General features: G+C 39.1%; 2 protein-coding genes across 2 annotated transcripts; both read left to right on the top strand.

Moving 5' to 3' along the window:
- Nucleotides 1-312: 312 nt before the first annotated feature.
- bmp15 (bone morphogenetic protein 15) lies at nucleotides 313-3,745 on the top strand. The gene is made up of 2 exons (XM_023261407.2): nucleotides 313-805; nucleotides 1,740-3,745. The coding sequence occupies exons 1-2, from the start codon at nucleotides 451-453 to the stop codon at nucleotides 2,750-2,752; spliced, it is 1,368 nt and encodes a 455-aa protein (XP_023117175.2). The 5' UTR covers nucleotides 313-450; the 3' UTR covers nucleotides 2,753-3,745.
- Nucleotides 3,746-15,811: 12,066 nt separating this feature from the next.
- leap2 (liver-expressed antimicrobial peptide 2) lies at nucleotides 15,812-19,456 on the top strand. The gene is made up of 3 exons (XM_023261532.3): nucleotides 15,812-16,104; nucleotides 16,622-16,809; nucleotides 17,569-19,456. The coding sequence occupies exons 1-3, from the start codon at nucleotides 16,027-16,029 to the stop codon at nucleotides 17,621-17,623; spliced, it is 321 nt and encodes a 106-aa protein (XP_023117300.1). The 5' UTR covers nucleotides 15,812-16,026; the 3' UTR covers nucleotides 17,624-19,456.
- Nucleotides 19,457-20,208: the final 752 nt, after the last annotated feature.

The raw sequence follows: 20,208 nt of genomic DNA, 5'->3' as shown, positions 1-20,208 counted from the left end.
AATATAATATAAATGTAGAAATATGATATAATAAATAAATAAATAGAAACAAAATAAAAAAAGATTTTAAAAGTCAAAAACTCAGTGAATCAAGAACTTGAAAGCAAAAATCAGGTAAACTCAGAACAAAGGGAGCAAAACTAGAACTAAGCAACAACTAATATGTCAGAAAACACGTGAACATGTGGATTTAGGTCATTAAAAATTCCATGTCTCTTTTACGTACCGTTACGTGCCGCCCACGTGGCTTCCCTGCGCTCCTATTGGTGGCTCACGCACGTCCGAAGGGTTAATTGGGGTCGTCTTCAATTTCAGGCAGTTGGTTGTGAAGTAAGAAATGGCCGTCGATCAGGTGAGCCTGTAAAGTCACGCCCTCGGCCGCGCGGGGGATGGTTGCCAACTATAGCCTCGGAGGTGGAGCTCGCTAGCACCAGAGGTTTTATCTCCAACATGAGGGCGACCCGCGCCGAACACATTTTACTGCGTGCCTGCGCCCTGTCCTGCTTCATCTTCCTGCTCTGCTCCACCTGCACCGGGGTCCTAACCGGGCGCGGAATGGCCTCCCTTCACCCCGCGTTGACGCGCAGCCGTCGGTGTCACCAAAGCGCCAAGCACAGAGGAGCGCACCACCGGCCGCTGACGGACGAGCAGAAAGCGGACCAGAACCTGCAGTTCATGCTCAGTTTGTACCAGAGCGCAGCCGGACCGGACGGCAGGCCCAAGCAGCACCGGAAGTTCGGCTCCAACACCGTGCGCCTGCTGAGACCCTCGGCGTCGTCGGTGCACTACCTGCCAGCGTCAGGAGGTGAAGGAGCCGGTTTGTTTTTTCTGTTTGCCTCAAATATCACGACTTTTATTTGGAAACTGGGTGAACTTTCTGAGTATGATTGGCAGCACATGTCCAAAACTCTTTGTTAGCATCTTCTGTGTGACCTTTGAAACCCCAAAATACATACAAGCAGTCAGGCAAGCAACAGAACAGCCTTTAAATAACAATTAAAACGTTGACTTTAGCTCTCTGGTTGGCTGGTATGACTGCAATTAACAAATCACAAAGACTGCAACTTAGATATAAGAAATGTTGCTGTTAAATAATAACATTAGTGCTGTAATTTAGTTCTGTTCAATTCTAGGAGATTGTAACCAGCAGGGGTTGTTCTGCTGTCCACTGATCAACATATACTACCTAATCCAGGCCCAGTGTCTTTGCAACTAGTACATTTTGCTATGTCTGGTTTAACTTGTTGGGTCAGTGGTTTCACAAATCCTCGTGCTTTTGGTGGTATCTCAAATGGTAATGCTCCATCAGGATTGATATCTGTTATACAGTGAATACTGAACTGAAGTTTGACTTGGAGTATTCATAAGAGAAATTGCAATTCGATGTTTTTTCCAAATCGTTAAGCTTGAGTATCTTTATCAAACTGAGAGTCTAGAATATGGTGGAACACACAGTTGGACAGAGTCTTGTTACCACATGACCGGAACAGATTTTAGGTTGAGGAACACTTTCTGGATATACTGACGCCCATTTTGTAAAATAACATCCCATTGCAGTTCTTCATCCATCAGGATTCAGTGTTACCCCGTTGGTTACACTCCCACAACGGCTTTAAAGAGCATTATACTGACAAATCTCAATACATATTACTAATGGGAGACATTTGGCTCATGTTCTCTGCAGAATTTGAAGAAATTAAACCCTCCTCTCTCCTTCTCTGCCTCCCTCTCCTCCTCAGACCACTGCTACACCTTCACAGTTCAGTACAACCTTGATACTCTTCCCTCGGAGCAGCTGGTGAAAGCCTCCTTCATCCACCTGCGCTCCTCTCCCTCCTCTTCCTCCTCTTCCTCCACCGCCTCCAGCACCACCCAGGCTGTGGAGCCGCCCCGCTGCAGGGCCCAGATCACCTCACTGGGTGCAGAGAGCCTGGTCACCCTGGAGCCCCACGAACGGTGGACCGAGACGGACATCACCGCGCAAGTCAGCGGTCACGTCCTGCAGCGGCAGGATCAGGGCACCGGGGGGCATCTGACCCTCACTGCCCAGTACTGGTGCACAGAACCTGGGCCTTCTGAAGAGGACAGCGACCTCTCGTGGTGGTGGAATCCTCTACAAGAGAGGAAAGAGTGGAGCGGTGAACCTCACCTGGAAGTCCCCTCTCTTCTCCTGTACCTGGAGGAGGAGAGGGAGGTGAAGGACTGGATGGGGGAGTTGCTCGGGGCAGAGGGGGAAAACGTCATGAGGCGAATCGGGCGGTGGCAACCTTCGCTTCGCCGCCAACGTCGCTCCAAAGACTCCTCGCCTTCGGAGCTGAAAGATCCCTCCCTGGACGCTCTGAAGAATGCTCCGTCTTCCTCTTCATCGTTCTCCACCTCCCCCACTGCCTCCATCATCTCCGATATCCCGGCCTACAAACGCAAGACCAGCATGCCCAAGAACCGCTGCAAGCTCCACTCGTTTCGCCTGTCATTCGACGAGCTCGGCTGGGGTCACTACTTCATCGCCCCGCCGGTGTACAACCCCCGGTTCTGCCAGGGAGACTGCCCCAGAGTCCTGCACTACGGCTACCACTCGCCCAACCACGCCATCATCCAGACGGTCATCAATGAACTCGGCGTCGGGGACGTCCCACCACCGTCCTGCGTGCCATACAAGTACATGCCCATGAGCGTGTTGGTGGTGCACAAGAAGAAGGTGGAGTACAGGGAGCTGGAGGACATGGTGGCCGAGTCCTGCACGTGTCGCTAGAGACGACGCTGAGAGGCCTGAATGACTTGAACATGCTTTGCACTGACAAAAGAGACTAAAGCAGACGGTCCTGAGGGGTCACTGGTTTGATCTACGGCTCAGCGGCTAACCGTGATGAGCCCGAGACTGGAAGGAGGGGGTTGTTGTGGTGTCAGATCCTCAGTCCCTGTTAAAGCACTTTAGAAGGCAGCTGCTGGATGTGAACTTTGGGCTGCACAGACCGGAGGCTGTCCTTACTTTCTGATTGAATGATTGTAGAATAATTGTGTAGGTGAATACTGTGTAGGTGAATATGCTGGTTGCTAAATTATTATTAGTCACTTTCATGTCATTTTCCCACTCAGGGGGCTGGTAAGTTTGGAGACATTTTAAACCACCACCAAGCTGAACTAACTTAAGTGGAAATTTAACTGAAACAATGACTTGATAAAAGTGTCTAAAAATCAGGGGCACCTTCAAGAAAACCAGGATTTAAACAGAACAAACACATGTAAAATCCATCTTCATTATTTAACCTCAAACCACAGTCATCTAATGAATATTTTCCTTCCTTTCTTTTTTTCCTGTATCTTTCTCTTTTAAAACCTGATCTGTTTCTCACATCAGAGCTGCAGTTTTCCCAAAAAAAACTTTATTTGTGTGAAAAAAACATTTCTGGGTGGCATTTTGGCACTGTTATGACGCCACGTTCTTCTGTAGGATTAGACACTGCTTAATAAAAGAAAAAAATTTTAATGGACGAGGGGTGGATCATGTTGGATGTAACTAAAAAAAAGCTTTGTGACATTACATTTTTGCTGTTTGTACATATTTATACTGGGAATTCTTTCCCCAGAACTTGGTTAAAGTGCTGCTACTGGCCTGTCTTAGAAAAATAATGACCTTTAAAAGTGGCATGACTGTTGAACGTTAAAGATAAGTGTTGGAATGAAAAACAATGCAATATTTATTATAAGTGCAAATGAATAATAAAATAAGATGCATATTTTCTAAAGCCTATATTCTTAAAGGTTTTTTTTGCTTGCTTTTCACAGGTGTAGTTTGAAATTATCAGATTTTGGGATATTTTGCTTCCACAGCTTGTTTTTTTTTTCAGACTAATGGAACGAAACCATCCAAAATACACATTCTGGTGTTTGTTTTACTGCACTTTGTCTATTTGGATTATAATACGCCTTTTAAGGCTTTTTCTCAAAAACAATTGAGCAAGTAATCTCCCATTATAATCACACTTGAATGCACCAGAAGTTTCGGTTTTAAACCCATTTCTATTCTGAAGGTTTTCAAAGAGAGTTTTGATATTTTCTCATACCAATCACAGCCCAACATGGAGAACATTTAATCCTAAAAACAAGTCATAACTGTGTGTTTTTGGACTGTGCATAGTATTTTCTAATTTAAGTCATTCAGAATCCTCTCTGTGAAAACCTTTGACTTTATTATGTCAACAAAACAAACCTAGAATTCTGAAACTGGTTATATCTGTTTTTCAGATTTCTGTAATTGAATGCAAATCAGGGTGTTTTTAGGTACATAATTCCTCCTTTGCATATTTGAATATATATTTTTGGAAAATTTTTGTGATACAAAGTAAGTACTGGGAGTAATAAATTGGGGTATTTTTTAGTAAAATATCTTAACATGGATGAGAAGTACTCAAAGTTCTCAGAAAAAATGAGAATTTACATGACAAATGAAAATCTGGCAAACTCCGCCCACTGAGGAAGATTGTGGTGGAACTGTTCTCAGGAAATATTTTTGGAAATCCTTTAGATAAGACTTACAGTAACAGTACAGACCCAGTATTGGACCAGTACGGAGTAGCTACTAGCTGCTTCAGATTCATCTATCCATTATCTACACACTGCGTAACTCCTTGATGCACAAAATGGGTCAAAAGTGACCCAAATCCAATGGAAAATGGGTATCTCCTGATCCACACTGCTCATCAAAGTGTTAATCCTCATTAGGGTCACGGAGGGCTGGAGTTTATCCCAGCTAGTCAGCTAGTGTGAAGGCAGGGGACACCTGGACAGGTCGCCAGTCTATCACAGGACTACACATAGAGACAAACAATCACACTCACATTCACACCTACAAACAATATAGAATCATCAATTAACCTCAGCATGTTTTTGGACTGTGGGAGGAAGTTGGAAGTGGAAGGAACCCATGCATGCACAGTGAGAACATGCAAACTCCATGCAGAAAGATCCCAGGAAGGCCGGGACAGGAACCAGGAATCTTCTTGCTGCAGGCAACAGTAACCACCAAACCACCATGCAGCCCCTCCAGAACCAGTCATGGATAATGTGCAGACATAGACTACTGAAAGATGAATGGTATGTAAAATTTAGTTTTTCCTTTTTACAAAGACACACCCACTAATGTTGTCATCTTGGTTTGTGTTTCTGAACATTTTTGCGAAAATACTCTGGAACTGACACACCATATTGCACCTAGTCCATACAAACACTAAAGTGTCAGCTGTAGATTTCCAGATAAATTATGTGCTGAATTATTTCTTGCCCAGCTCATAAATGTCACATAAAAATAGTCTGATAATTAGTGTGCTTGTGCTCTAATATATCTAACAATTAAGTGGGTTTAGAGTATTTACATAGACAACAAATTGCACCAAAAACACCAGACAATTTTGTGCTGGTGAGACTGAAAAAAAATCCAAATGAGCTAAGACGATAAATTTAAAAAACAGATTATAAAAGAATCAGAAGGAACAGAGATCTTCATAAATCTACTAAAAACAGTGATAAAGATGGTGATGAGATATGAAATTCCTGCCTCATGAAATAAACTGAATTTATAGTTTGTGAGCAACTTTAACTCTAAATGTGATATTTAAAAACAGTTATTGATAGTTTTCTTTTCTACAAGCAATGATTTTAGAAGAGATTCCTGTATAAATTGTCCAAAAAAAGGAAAGATGCATAAACACACAGAGTCCACCAGATGGCGATGCTCACTCAGAAAAAACAAAACAATTGGTGGATAATGTTTCTAGAAATCCTAATTTCATCCATAGAATCTCATTTGCTTCCTTTCTGCTTCTACTATCTACAGAATAACAAACACAAACTATGCATGTAAATATAAATAGAACATGTGAGGCTCTGCGGCCTCCACAGGTCGAGTTTTATCAGGAAAAACCTTTGAGGAAAGGTCATGTGAGATTTACATGAAAGAAAAGAGGTCAAGCTATTATTATTATTGTTGTTATTATTGTTATTACTGCTACTACTACTACTACTGCTACTGCTGCTGCTATTATTGTTATTACTATCACCACTATTGCTATTATTATCTCTATTGCTACTATTATTATTACTGGTATTATCACTATTATTATTATTGCCATATTATACTAGTATCACTATTATTATTGTAGTTACTAGATTATATACTACTGTAATTACTATATTATACACTATTGTTATTTTCCCCTCCATATCTGCTGGTTACCATTACCCATGTAATAACCTCTGTCGGTACTGTTGTTGTTATCACATCGTTACAATTTATACAATTTCATTCATCATTTATTATTATTATTGTTTTTTGTTTTTTTATTACTATTATTTATTTATTTCTTCTCTTCTGTTTCAACATCCTATGTTTTCACAGCAACACTGGTATATATAATTACATTTATCTCACACACACACACACACACACACTCACAATAATACAGTCATACCTCATACATAACTACCCCAAAACTCCAGTAATCAACTGTCTGCAGCTGTTGGTAATCCTGTCCTTTGCTTTCTTGTATCTTGCCCCTAGTATGTCTGTGTACTGTATGAATGTATGAATGTGTTTGTTAATAATTTTTTAAAAAAAAAGAAAAATGAGGTCAAGCTGGTCACAAATGATCAACATACAGCCTGGCCTTTGTCACACACGTGTAGGTCGAGTATGAAAGATTAAACATGTGACCCACAGACATAGAAAGAAGAGGGAGGAGAACTTTGTATTCTGGTTTATTATTGTCGTTTAGCGCTTAGACATCGGGTCAGTTTGGTTCTGACCTTGGTTGTTCTTGTAGTATTTGACTAGTAGTAATAGCAAGGAATATGTCAGTAACATATATAACAGTATAACACAAAATGCAAATCTTGCAAAACTGAGAGAACATCTGCAATAGCTCCTGTTGAATCAACACTAAATGTCACAAGGACAACAAATTCCTCAGCTGCTGCCTCACCCTTGATCAGACGACACAACATCTGACTGTGTCCATAAATAATATCTAATGTTGGTTTAAAGCTCAGCAGAGGCCTTTCGGGTCACTACATGGACTATTTAGGGTTAGTTAAATGGACTCATTTTCATATTTGTGCACACAAAACAAACCAAATGGACGTTTTTGCATAACAACACCAAATGCAAGTATCATTTATTGGGCTGGAGCTAATTTTTTACAACAGTTTTCTTCTATTTTCCTATTTCAAAGATGCAATTTAACATAGTTTCAACACAGAACATGATATTCGCGATTAACACAAGACGATTATAATATACAGCTGAATATGGCCAAAAAATGGTGCATGAAAATTCACCAGACTGCAGGAAATGAAGTGTTTGACACTCGAACGTGTGGGTTTAACCTCAATATTCAAATGAAACTTACAGCCATGCACACAAAACCAGCAGATAGCAGGCTGTCACAGGGACGTCATACTGCTTTGAAATGGCCTTATAAGCCTTTCCTTCACTGTGGGGACGCACAAAACATTGACATGGGTTCTCACTGAGCTCCTTCTTCTTGGCTATGATGATCAGAAATTGAGAATGACCAGAACACTTTTCCTCTATTTATACTCTTCTGGAAAGATGCTATTTTTTAAAAAAAATTTATCATTGTTTAACATTTGTTCAACAAAAAGGGTATTTATTCCAGTGAAATGTCTTGAAATAACTATAGGACAAAGATGAACACATTTGGTGCATTTTTGTTGAGATATTGTCAGGGGTATGAATAATTCTGAACATGAGAAAAAAATCCTTTTTAGCCATGTCTATTATTATGCAAATGAAGTTTAGCCAACTCATATGTGGATTTATGCATAGCAACAAGTAGACAAAAGATACACAGGAAGCACCAACAAAATAGCTTTTACAAAAGGAGAATCTATAAAAGAGTGTTATCTTCCATGAGGTATGAATAATTTGGAGGATGACTGTAAGTAAACTCTCTCCTCGTGTCTGCAATCATCTGACACACTTGAGACTCATCCACCAATCAGCAACAGACCTGTGGCCTTTAATAAATAACCTCCTTCAAATTAATGCAATGAAATGCAATCTAAGTGGGTCAGAAAAGCCGCTCCTCCGTCTCTGTTTGTTTTACGGACACCCACCTCAACACGGATATCTATGTGGGTTGAATGTCACACGAATGTACGAGCGTGCACGCATAACAAGCTGCAGCCTGTTTGATTAAAACTTTAAAAACATTTGAGTTTTTCTCAGGTTAATTCTTGTTTTATCCATATGCTCTATAAATGACCTCAGCTATTTGGTTTTCCGATATTTAGAGTGCAGCAAATTTGCATGAAAGTTTTCCTACACATGAATAAAGTTAGATTTAACTAGATTAATCTCTGTTTACTACATTCCTACATGCACAGATGCAGCTTTTAGCACATTTATTGTGAAACCATCTCACAGATTCTCAGATATAAGGTGCAATGAACTGAGATGTTACTTCCTGAGGAGACTTAACGGACAACATGTTTCCTTCCTTGAGCTGCAGTGCGACCTTGATAATATCTTCACAAGGTTGTTGATCAGTGCCAGTAACTCAAAGAGTGATTATTTTGTCCTGTGCAGAAATGTCAGCTGTTGCAAACGTACTTGATTAAACACAACCCTCTGGACTTTTGATCTGTTTTTGAGTAATAGCAAAATAACATCACCAATAAAGTATTTAGTGTGATTTTCCACAGCAATAAGGTTTAATTAAAGTCTTCTAACTTCTAAAATATTGACTGTAAGTGTCTCTTCATAGAGGGAATCTGTCCAAAAGGACAGGAAACCTTCACACTTTAAAATATGTTTTTTTTTATACAGTTTTTGACTGTAAAGTATCAATTTACATATAAACCTCAAATAAACGGGTAAAATCTTGAAATAACGTCAAACAAAATTTCTATTTTAATAAATAATATTTCTTGTTTCTAAAGCATTTTTGACTGTATTTAAATCCACCAAAATATGTCATTTTACTGTTGTTTGCCATTATCTAAAAGAAAATATATATATTAAGGGGGGAAAAAATGATAAACATTCATTAATTTACAATGAATTCATCTTGACTGTAAAGAAAAAGAGGCAAAAAACTGTAAATAATCTGTATTTTCACAAATAGTAACTAAACACATCTATATAATTATACATATTTTACAGATATTTTGTTGTTATTTTCACAGATTTTACAATTTTTCAACAATACAGTATTCCTCTTGTTTGTTTCTTAATTTTTGTGTTTTTTCCAACCTATTTGCTGCCACATTTTCACCATTTTTTTTCAATGCATAAACACTACAGTTATGGAATTTAAAATGCAGATTGTTTCATGTTTTTAAAAAATTCTTAAACAAAACATGGCAACAGTTTTTTTTTTTTTTAATGCATAAATAATAAATGACATCGCTGAAACCACAGTAAAATTGCATTTTATGGAGAGATTTGTGAGACATAAATGTTTAATCCAGGCAGAGTTGTGTGTATTGTTCTTACTTCGCCTGAGGATGTGCAGCGCTGCTCGGTTACCGTAACGTTTTATTACAGAGTGACTGGAAGTCCTCAGTTTTACGGGGCCTCCTTGTGTGTTTCCTTGAGGGATTTTGTGCGTCTGAGTGTGTAGTTCAGAGCTTCTCGTCCTAATCTGCTCTGACAGATGTTGCACTGAAATCACAGTAAACATTGATTCCCATAAATGTCATAGAAAGTGTCGCAAGTGAACAGACAACCAGACAGAGACAAAGTTATTGCAGACGGTCAGCTTTTGAGTGCAATTCATCAACTGTGTGTGGTAAGAAAGTGTGTGTGATGAAGTGAGTCACCAGGACGATTACAAATGTTTGAATTTACTGCATGCCATGTGTCATTGTTTTCATTCTCTATACCTGGAATTAGTGACTCGTTCTGTCCTCTGTGATAAAGAACATGCAGCAGCTTGTTTTGTTGTGTTTTTTACTGAAATTATATAACCCAGGAATGCTTTTTTCTTTGATTAGATAACTACAAAATCCATCCATTCATCCATCCATCCATTATCTATACACCACTTAATCCTCATTAGGGTCATTAGTCTATTCCAGCTGACTTAGAGTGAAGGCAGGGGACACCTGGACAGGTAACAGTCTATCACAGGGCTACATATAGAGGAAAAACAATCACACTCATGTGTAATTCAGAATTATCATTTAACCTCACCATGTTTTCACACTGTTGGAGGAAGCCGGAGTACCCGGAGAAAACCCACATATGCACAGGGAGAACATGCAAACTCCATGCAGACAGATCCCGGGAAAGCCGGGACACGAACCGAGATCTTCTAGCTGCAAGGCAAAAGTGCTAACCACCAAGCCACTGTGCAGCCTGTTGATAAAGAACATGCAGCATCTTGTTTTGTAGTCTTCTTTACTAAAACTATATAACCTGGGAATGTCTTTTTCTGTTATTAGATAACTAAAAAATGCTACAAGTGTCATTTAAATTGCATGTTTTTGCAACGCACCATGGCTAGCCCACTCTAGCTAATTGGAGAGCCAAGTAACACATTTAAACATTAAAATTACTAACAGCTACCAACAGCCCCACTGGGTCTGTGCCAATCCACCCATAATAAATTCAGCAATAGTTCACAGTTTGCAAAATCAGACGAAACAGTCAAAAGAGCTCCTGTGTCAACAGAGTCACTTCAGGCAGAACATTACCGACAAACAGCTAAAAATACGAATGTATTTGCTTTTATCTGTAACTCCAGCTACGCATGCAAACATGAATACCACCTCAAAACTTGTTGATATTCAGTAAAATTAAAACATATTACTGCTCAGCTTGTTTTACTGCAAAAAAAAATCACACTTTCCTCGACAACTCAAACATTATGCCAAGAGCAGAGCTGCATATTTCAATGTCAAGGTTGAGCTTTAATTTGCATATAAAGCTAAACAGTCTGTACAAAGGTGTTTTCAAATCACTGTCAATTAACTATTGCTAAACCAGGCTACTAAGATGTGACATAAAACAGCAGAAACAACAAGAAAAGCACTCAGAGAATGCAGACCTCCGCCAAGGCTGCTCAGTCGTTTTATCATTTCCGACTGCTGAAATCGTGAAATGATTTGTGGCAGAAATCACAGCACTAGAATGTGGCCATTTAATGTAGATGTACCCACAAACAAAATGAGCTTCCACTGTGTACGTTAGGTACAGATACCAAATGGCATGACTTAAATATACAGTGGGTGGCAGGAATTGATGGGACTCAGAAACACCCCCATAATTTAATCAATTGTTCCTTGTATCATTTCCAATGGATAAGTCCTCAGTGATGGATTTATAGTAGGATCACAATCATGTGATCATCAGCAGGCAGCTGATGTAGTGTTCACTTGTTGTCATAGTTACAGTGATGCCGTGCTGTTATCTCACAATGATACAGAAATCTTTAACAAATCTGGGGATACAGGCTATAAGCCGCTTCACTGCCAAAATCTAATCACTTGGTCCTTGTGTTATTTCTGACCTTCCCTAAAAACTTCATCCAAATCCATTATTCTTTTTTTGAGTAATGTTGCTAACAGACAGACAAAGACACAAACCAACGCCGATCGTCACATAACTTCGCTGGTTTCATTGGCGGTGTAAAATTTGCACTGAACAGAGAATCATGACACAAAAGGAGCATCACTGCAAACATTATGGTAGATAGTTCGTCTACTTTACACGATGTACCTGACGTAAATATCATAACAACAAGTCTGAAAAGTCACCTGAAAGCCTCTCATCCAAGCGAGGAAGTAGCAAAGGCGCTATATGTTGTGCCACACAATGTCAGCTTATAAATAAATTAAGGTATGGACTACATGTTTTGTAAACTGATTTGAAACTAATTTAACTACTTTACCAGGAAAAATCAAAAGCAATTATGAGTGGACAGGATGCTATAGCTAATCATCTGTGTTGCTAAATGCAGTTTTTGCGTAAATGCGCTCTGCTGGATTATGAAAATTACATTTCATAGCTAGCTAGTTTGAACTACTGCACGTAACGAGGGCTGTTTCCAGATAGCCAGCATGTTAGCAGATAGTTTCCCAGGTGCTGTGTCATTTTTCTCTCACATTCTGGCCAAAAGTCAGATCTGGCACCAACCCAACTTACTGTATCGCAGAGATTTTGTGTTCCTGTAAATTAGTTTATTGTCAAATAAAATGACGGTGATTTCAAATATGTGAGAAATAAGTATGTTCCTGGTAAAAATAAATAAATAAATAAAAGTAACACTATATGTTCTGGCTAATTCTACTGAACTGTCCCTAAATCCACTATCAGTGAATCACTTGGCTTCGATTCAAGGCCGGTCCACATTTATAGGGCATTCTGGGTAATCCATTTCTGTGAACCTCAGCCTGGACAGTCTACACGAGGACTGGAAACTGGTCAGACGAGGTCATGTCTGAAACCTTCCTTCGATCCGTTTGCTCAATTCAATCAAAGTTTAAAGTACAAATATCACAGCATGATCAGCCAGCTTTCTTTTTTTAAAATGCTTTGCTGACCAGACGCCTGCAGACTGTCTGTGCTCGAAGAGAAGCTGGAACAATCAGACCCAAATGCTATGAATTTCTGGCATTTCTAGCAGTCACAGCCGATGACGGTCCTGCTCCACAGAAAACAACAGAACATGCACTACAATTCAGACCTTCAGACAATTAAGCAATAAAAAATAAGCAAGAAATCTCAATGCGACAGCTATGTTCTAGCTTAGCTTAAAACTCCAAGTAAGTATCATGTATTGAAAGTCTAAAAACAATATAAACATGGTGTGAAATGCATCACTTACAGCTTGCAGATGATAACAGTTTCCCTTCTTGCATTGTTTAAAGTGAGTTTTTTATGATTCTCAGATGGATAAAGCTATTATAAATAGTAGACACAGAGTTACCACAAAGTATTAATTAGAAATTTGAATATAAAAAGTTCAAAAGTCAAGAAAAAGTTGTTACAGAGTGCTAGAAATCAGAGCTATACAGTGGTGTGAAAAAGTATTTGCCCCCTACATAAGCTTGATATTTCAGATCATCAAACTAGCATTTATATATACTTAATATTATACAGTGATAAACCAGTGCTATGGTTTAAAAGCTGCATTTTGTGTTTCCTTGGGTTATCTTTGTCTTATATTAAAATTAGTTTGATGATCTGAAACATTTAAGTGCGACAAATAAGGAAAAATAGAAGATTTCTGTACGGGCAGCAATATTTTTTCACAGCACTATATATAATCAGGTGAATACACATCTGTAGAGCTGCATAAATACAATGGAAGATTGTACAAGTCGCGACTGATCCTTGAAAAGTTTTGCTGTCTGAATAATGATGTCACTGTCATTGTCAGGACACCCTTTGCACTTTCCATGATTATCATCTTAGATATGCATGTGCTGTACTCATCTCGTCCCTTTAAATATTTAAACTTTAAACTTAGCACAAAACGGCAGCCGGGACACAGTGTTTTAAAAAACTGCTCTTGTGAGTGATCTCTGTCTGTGCAGCTTCACTCTGCTCAACCTGATGAGTCATGCCTGGCGATAAATCATGATGCAGATGTTCTGAGTTTGTGCAGCACAAGATTCCTGTCAGTCTCGTGGTCCTCTGGGGGTCTTATTGCGATGAGCAATCTTACAGGAATCAGTGCCGGAATTTTCTATTAAATCCATCTGGAATCCTCTGCAGCCCTTTGTTAAACCAAGTGTACTCTTTTTCACCTCTTTTTCTCTTGTTCTTACTGTTCTACATGTGATTTCCATCCATTTCCTGCAGAGGACGACCCCTCTGACTGCAATAAAGAAGTCTGATTCTATATAAGTGTATGAGAAAATCACCCCACTTCTTACTTCATCTGGTGCCTCTGTCAAAAAAAAAAAAAGCTGAGTTTATGGTCTCAACTGCTTGCAAATTATGGAACCATTTAGAGTAAAACAGACGATAAAGGCGGCACTAACAGATCAGTACGTGAGTTCCAGGTCAGATCCAACGCTATGTCTGGTTTCAAAAGACCAAGAGGCGATGACTTATTGCCAAACTCAAGGTTTCAGAATGGTACTTCATGAACCCAATGGATGACATCACTGTGGCTGTCTGTGGTAACTCTATATCATGTACAAAGTACACATCAAGTGTTCAAGGAGGGAAACTGCTCCTCTGCCATCAACTTTTACTGGATATGCAAATGGAGCATTAATACAGCAACAAATGGCCAACAATGCATAGTGAAAAATAAGTGAGAAGGTCGTCCTATTCATTTACATGTACTTCTGCCTTTGTAGAATAGCCGAGAGGAACAACAAGAAGTAAGACTGGCCACAAAACTCCCATCAAGAGCTAGATTTTCTAAAGGCCAATTCATGGTTTCCACATCCTTGTGCACAAACTGATGTGGACTTTGAAAGCAAACATACATGTAGCACCAGTCATACTACAATAGGTATGCAGTGGATGTTTTGAGCTCCACATGGACATCTTCAGAGTCAACAGCGTGGATTATCAGATGACAAACTGTGTGTCTAGTGGGTCTTTGTACATGGAAAGCATGAATGGGTCTTAAAGCCTAAAACTGGAGCCAAGAGTCAGTGCAGAAAGCTAGTTTTCTCTTGAATTATTGTAAAATGCTATTTAGCAGTTTTTGTCCAATGCCTACCCTGGCTTTAATTTATTTCTTAAGGGACCTTTTGTTCCATGAATCTCGCTAGAATGCCTTTTAAAACTGCATTTCTGGCCAACTGAAACAAGCCGCTTATGTTCTGCCAATGGAGATAAAATCTTTAGCTGAGGTTCAGGAGCAGGACCATACCTCAGTCACTCCACTTCCTGTCTTACGTCTATACATGCAGCTTTGCCCTTCAGACTTGCCCCACCCATCCTCCCTTTACCTCTGTCTCCTCTTCCTATCTTCTCCTTTTCCCAAGAGCCACTGCTGATCCCCGACTAAGCTTCCCTCCACAACTCATCGCCAACATAACGCTCATTTGCATCCAATTAACAACGGAGCTTCAAGTTGAAGGTGTGGTCCAAGGTAGTGAAAGCCAGAAGAGATCAACTTACACATGCTCCCGAATTCATTGCCTACTCCAGACCTTTCAGAAAAATGGATAAAACTGACCAAATCTGGACATAAAAAACAAACAAATACCAATGAGTCCAGACTTGTCTTGATTCTATATGTAACACATATATGCACACCGATAAAGTCACGTGCCAGAATGGTGTGAACTGTGCACCTGCTTACATAAACCACTCCTGCATATGTGCATGCTGCCTGTGTTGTATAAGTGGGACTGATTGCATCAGGTCAGTGGCCATGGGAGTCAAAGTTACACAGATGCAGACACCAAACCTTATCATGCTTGGAGTTCATTCACATGCACTGTGGCATTGAGATGCAAACTCACATGTATATATATATAGAGTGACCTCTTTGGATCTCTGAACCCTTTTGAACCAGCTGAGTCCCTCTGTCACCATTGCTTTGGGATGCCATCACGTGTGCAGCGTCTGGTCCACCAGTGATCGTGTTGTAGAAGAAGAAAGACAGTGAGGCTGTGGAAGAATGTGCTGGATGGCCTCATTTAGAGAAATGATTGGTTCTCAGCCAACAAATCATGTTGCATTTAGGCCGGGTAAGGGAGATAGAGGGAGAGATGGAGCGAGGGGAGTGGACAGCGTGGACTCTTTCCTCTCCCTCCCTCTTGCTCTACCTCTCCAGGGATCACAGCCTGATTATATAAATTAGATCTCAGCCTTCTGGAGTCCGCTGACTCAGGCTGACTTGATGAGACATCCAGCAAACCTGTCGCCGATAGCAACCTGACTACACAACCTCCAAGACTCGGACTGAAAGCTGACGGAGCCGCTTCACAAAGTGTTGGAGAGCGGGGAGGTCGAGGTCAGAACTCGAGGTCACAGAGGAAGCAAGACAGAAGAAGGAAAAGTCGTCTACATTACTGGAGTGCGCTGGAAAGATGCAGGAGTCAGACTTCTTCACCCAAAAGAAAACAGCAGTAGCACTGAGCATTGTGCTTTTAATGCTGGCTCAACAGGTGAGTGGACTTGAGCAAAATGAATTTCATGTAATATTAAAGAGTAGGTGGATATATAAAGAGCATATTTATATGGAAAGGCGGGTTCTTTTGGAGCATTGTGAATTTTTCTAGTTTATTAAGTGCCACAAACAGAAAAGGAAGAGATACAATCAAGAAAATGCATGACAAGAAGGGTGTTAAATCCTTTCGTGATGTAAACAGATGCAAAAAACAATAGGGAGACAATTTTTTATTAAAAGCACCGTTATCACAGCGTTAAATGCGCTACTAAAGATCTATAAAGACTGTATTGTCTGTATATTGTGTGTCTAGATTTAGCCGCAAAACTAGTAATTTCTTATCTTTTGTGTCTCCAATCAGCTGTCATTTATTGGATTCAGAATCACTTGTAGGTTGCTGAGTAATAACTACTGCAATAAATCAGTACCGATCACCCAGTGTGCCTTGTTTTCCTTGTTTGGTTGTTTCCTAATGCACCTTTCTGTACCTGTTTGCATCCCGCTGTGCATCTCAGGTGTGTGCAGGTCCGCTGGTCTCACAGGTCCAGTCCAGCTCCGACCTTAGCGCAGATTCGAGGGGGGAACAGACCGTCCACATACTGAGGAGGATAGCTCGGATGACGCCGCTGTGGAGGATCATGAGCAGTAAACCGTTTGGAGCATACTGCCAAAACAACTACGAATGCTTAACAGGACTCTGCAGGTAATTGTGCAGGAAAAAGCACAAAATATTGAGCTCAAAAAGTCGAATACATGCAAAAAATTTACCCTGCTGTCACTGGAATCAAAGTAAATTGAGATGGTTTCGGTCTGATTAGCCAGAGTCAGTATTTTTAGAAATAGTTATTGCAGCTTGTTGGGTTAACTAGTGCCACTTTGAGATGAACATGTCAAGACATATTTCAGTTTTTCATGAAATTATAAAGAGTTGTGCTAAATCTAGTTTCAGTAAAGAAGGTACATTTGAGTAGTTTACCTCAAATTTCAGTCTATTCTCCTCTAGTCACACATACATCTTTATGAAGATCTGATAAAATTAAATTTTTAGCCTTGAAGATATGATCCGTTATTTAGCAAAAACTAAACACAGCAAAGGAAGCTGATCCAAAAAAAATGAAGCAACAATTAAGCACATCAGTAACTTAAAGCTAAAAATATGTTGCACTTTTGAGCAAACATTTAAAATTGTCTAATTATTTTACCTAAAAATGCAAAACAAATATGTAATTTGACACAAATTATAGGTACTGCAGTTGAAGAAAAGTTGTTTTAGTCAGATTTTAGTTAGTCATGTTAGTTGTGTATTCAGGCTATTTGTCTTTTTTGAAGTTTTGTCACTCAAATTTCACATTCTGCAGCTGCTTGCATTGCATTTCAACTTGACCGATGTACAAAATTAAACAAATATTTTGGGGCAATTGTCACAGAAATGAAAGCCTGCTGTTTGTCTTGTTGTCTTCAGGGCGGGACACTGCTCCAACGTCCACCACTCCCCATCGGAGCCCGTCAAGTACTAGACGTCCGAGGACACGACCAGCATGTTTACATGAGTGCACAACCTTCATCCTGATGGGTTCTGATAACTGGGATATGTATCCACTTCTTTTCTTTTGTTTTCTTAAATCAGAATTTATATTTATGTGTGCCAATATGATGATACATACATAAATGTACACTGCGGGTAAAGAAAAGGCCAAAATGAGGTATATTAGTAAAAGTAAGTTAGTAAAAGTTGGCACGAGACGATGGAGTACAGTGTAGAAATCATCAAGAACTTCACATCTGATCTTTTCTGTGACAGAATATGATTTATGTGAGAACAGAAAATGGGTGAAAAGCGCTTGTATTTCAGCTGTGATGGACCAAAAGCTTTCAGCTGTGATTTTTTCTGCTGTCCTGCCAGTTACTGTGGCCCTGAACTTGTCTCCACTACTGATATCATGGAGGCTGATGTCTGCAAAGCTTGATAACAAGCTTTTATTGACAGTCCTTTGTTTCACTCGCATGTGACAATGGGACATTTAATCGCTTTTAAATTTACCTGTGTATCTTTGAAAGTTTAGAAATATCGTAGGATTTTTACATCCTTTTGTTGACAGAACCAGATATAACTGGTCAGTTCATGGACAATTCTGAGCAATAAAACTCTTTATCTCTTGTAATATTTTTGTAACAGACAGGTGACTGAGCAGGGAGCAGGGTGCACCTTTCAGGAGCTCCTGACCTTCACATTTTGCCCATATTTCATCATCGCTGTCTCACGTTGTGCTTGGTAACTTTAAGTGCTATCATTTTATATTTTACTGATAATGGCAGCACATATACTTATACACATATTTAACAGCTGATCACCCCAAAATATATGTATCATCAACGCTGTTAAGGCAAAAGTTAGTCAAATATTGAGCTTGAGAAGAAGCCAAAAAAGAGTTAATAGTACTTTTAGCTACTTGTTGTTTGGGATTGCACAGAGCAAAAAGTCTCTTTTGACTTGCAGAATACTCAGAAATCTCAGAAATATTAATCAACAAACCTTAGAAACCCTCAGCAGACATTATTTTACCAACTCACTGGGATGAAAGTCAGAAAGATTGGCAGACAAAAGTACAAAAAAGGCATAAAATACAAGCGTAAATGAGAGAGAAACGATAAGAAGAGCAGCAGTTTACATAATATTGAGTCCATAGTCAAGCTGGTGCCTTAAACATTTTAATACCTTAATGTATTTTTTTGTTTTAGTTTCATTCTTTTGAAAGTTATATCTAAAATCCAAACCAATCTTACAATAAATGGAGATCACAGTATAAACATTATTCACAATATCTGTATCACGTGTTGATTTTGTGTACTTCAATGATTCTCTGATATTTTATTTATTTTATTTTTTTGTTTAACTGTCAAAAATATGCCTATTTGCATTTATTAGTTTTTGTTTAATTATATTTTAATGCTTTGTTTGACAATAATCGATCACCCAGACCGTTTTTTACATTTCTTTCGACAATCTTAAATCTGTAACCAGTAATCCAAATTTTAGACACACTGGGCCGAACAGATTCCTAACTGTGAGCTTCAGGGCCTTTTATTTCTTTATTTTTGCACATCCGTGTCCTAAAATTGGAAGGCGATTGCAGATTTCGCTTTGACTCACCTGCACAGTTTACTTCACGCACACGGCAGGTGGTTGCTGACATTCTGTTTACTCAGCACGTCTGAGAAATGTTTGAGTAAGATTGCACTTTTAAACCCAAATTATCTTTGTACTGTGTACTGCTTACTGTACTGTGTTACTTACATGCAGAAAACTGGAGGAAAAAAGTGGAATAAAAGCGATGGAAATGAAAAATGTATGCATTTGTGACAATTTTTTTGATTCTGGTTTTATAATAATTTATGTTCAAACACGACTGGTTTAAAAAATGAATATCAGCACTGCAAAAGTCCTACATTTCATGACTTTTTGTATTTTATTGCATGATTTTTAGTATTCTTTTCACTTGTGAGACATCATCTGGGCATAATTTACAATTCTTTCTGAACTTCCAGTGGTTTGTGCTGTATATGTAAACCGTTACACAAGTCACAAATATACTGCATGCACTGTCTTGAACTGCCTTTATTGGGGAATATTTTGACGGCAGATTAACAAAAGAAACAATTCCAACTTAAAACCACTTTACAAGTATATCCCTTGAAAGATTATACATGGTATTCATTGGTAGGCTAGCTGTTGTAGCTAATCTAATTTCACCAATATGACTTTGTATCCCTATCGGCTTACAATTAGCGTAAAGTGCAGGTTTAGCTCGTATAGAGTTAAGCATGAAGCTTATTAGTAAGTTGACAAAGACAATGTGATACAGCAGAAAAGTTAAGGCCTGGGTCTTTGCTAAACTACTTTTTTGAGGATTAAAACTTAGTCATAACTTGGAGTGATTCTGTAGAATTAATGAACCTGTTGATATGCTGGCATTCCATCATGTCCATGCTGACTTTAGTTTGGACACGTATGAATCATTTTAGACTTTTATCTGTCATTTTGGTATAATTTTGGATAAATTTAAATCATTTTGGATAGATTTTATCTAATTTCGGACACAAT

This window comes from Amphiprion ocellaris, chromosome 23 (assembly GCF_022539595.1).
Source record: "Amphiprion ocellaris isolate individual 3 ecotype Okinawa chromosome 23, ASM2253959v1, whole genome shotgun sequence".
Classification (NCBI taxonomy): Eukaryota; Metazoa; Chordata; class Actinopteri; family Pomacentridae; genus Amphiprion; species Amphiprion ocellaris.
This window is presented reverse-complemented; position numbering and strand designations above follow the sequence as displayed.

Excerpts from the sequence above, each read along its gene's own strand:
- leap2 (XM_023261532.3), top strand. The coding sequence starts at position 16,027 with ATGCAGGAGTCAGACTTCTTCACCCAAAAGAAAACAGCAGTAGCACTG. Across the intron at positions 16,105-16,621 it reads TTTTAATGCTGGCTCAACAG|GTGTGTGCAGGTCCGCTGGT; the intron begins GTGAGTGGACTT and ends TGTGCATCTCAG. Across the intron at positions 16,810-17,568 it reads TGCTTAACAGGACTCTGCAG|GGCGGGACACTGCTCCAACG; the intron begins GTAATTGTGCAG and ends TGTTGTCTTCAG.
- bmp15 (XM_023261407.2), top strand. The coding sequence starts at position 451 with ATGAGGGCGACCCGCGCCGAACACATTTTACTGCGTGCCTGCGCCCTG. Across the intron at positions 806-1,739 it reads CTACCTGCCAGCGTCAGGAG|ACCACTGCTACACCTTCACA; the intron begins GTGAAGGAGCCG and ends TCTCCTCCTCAG.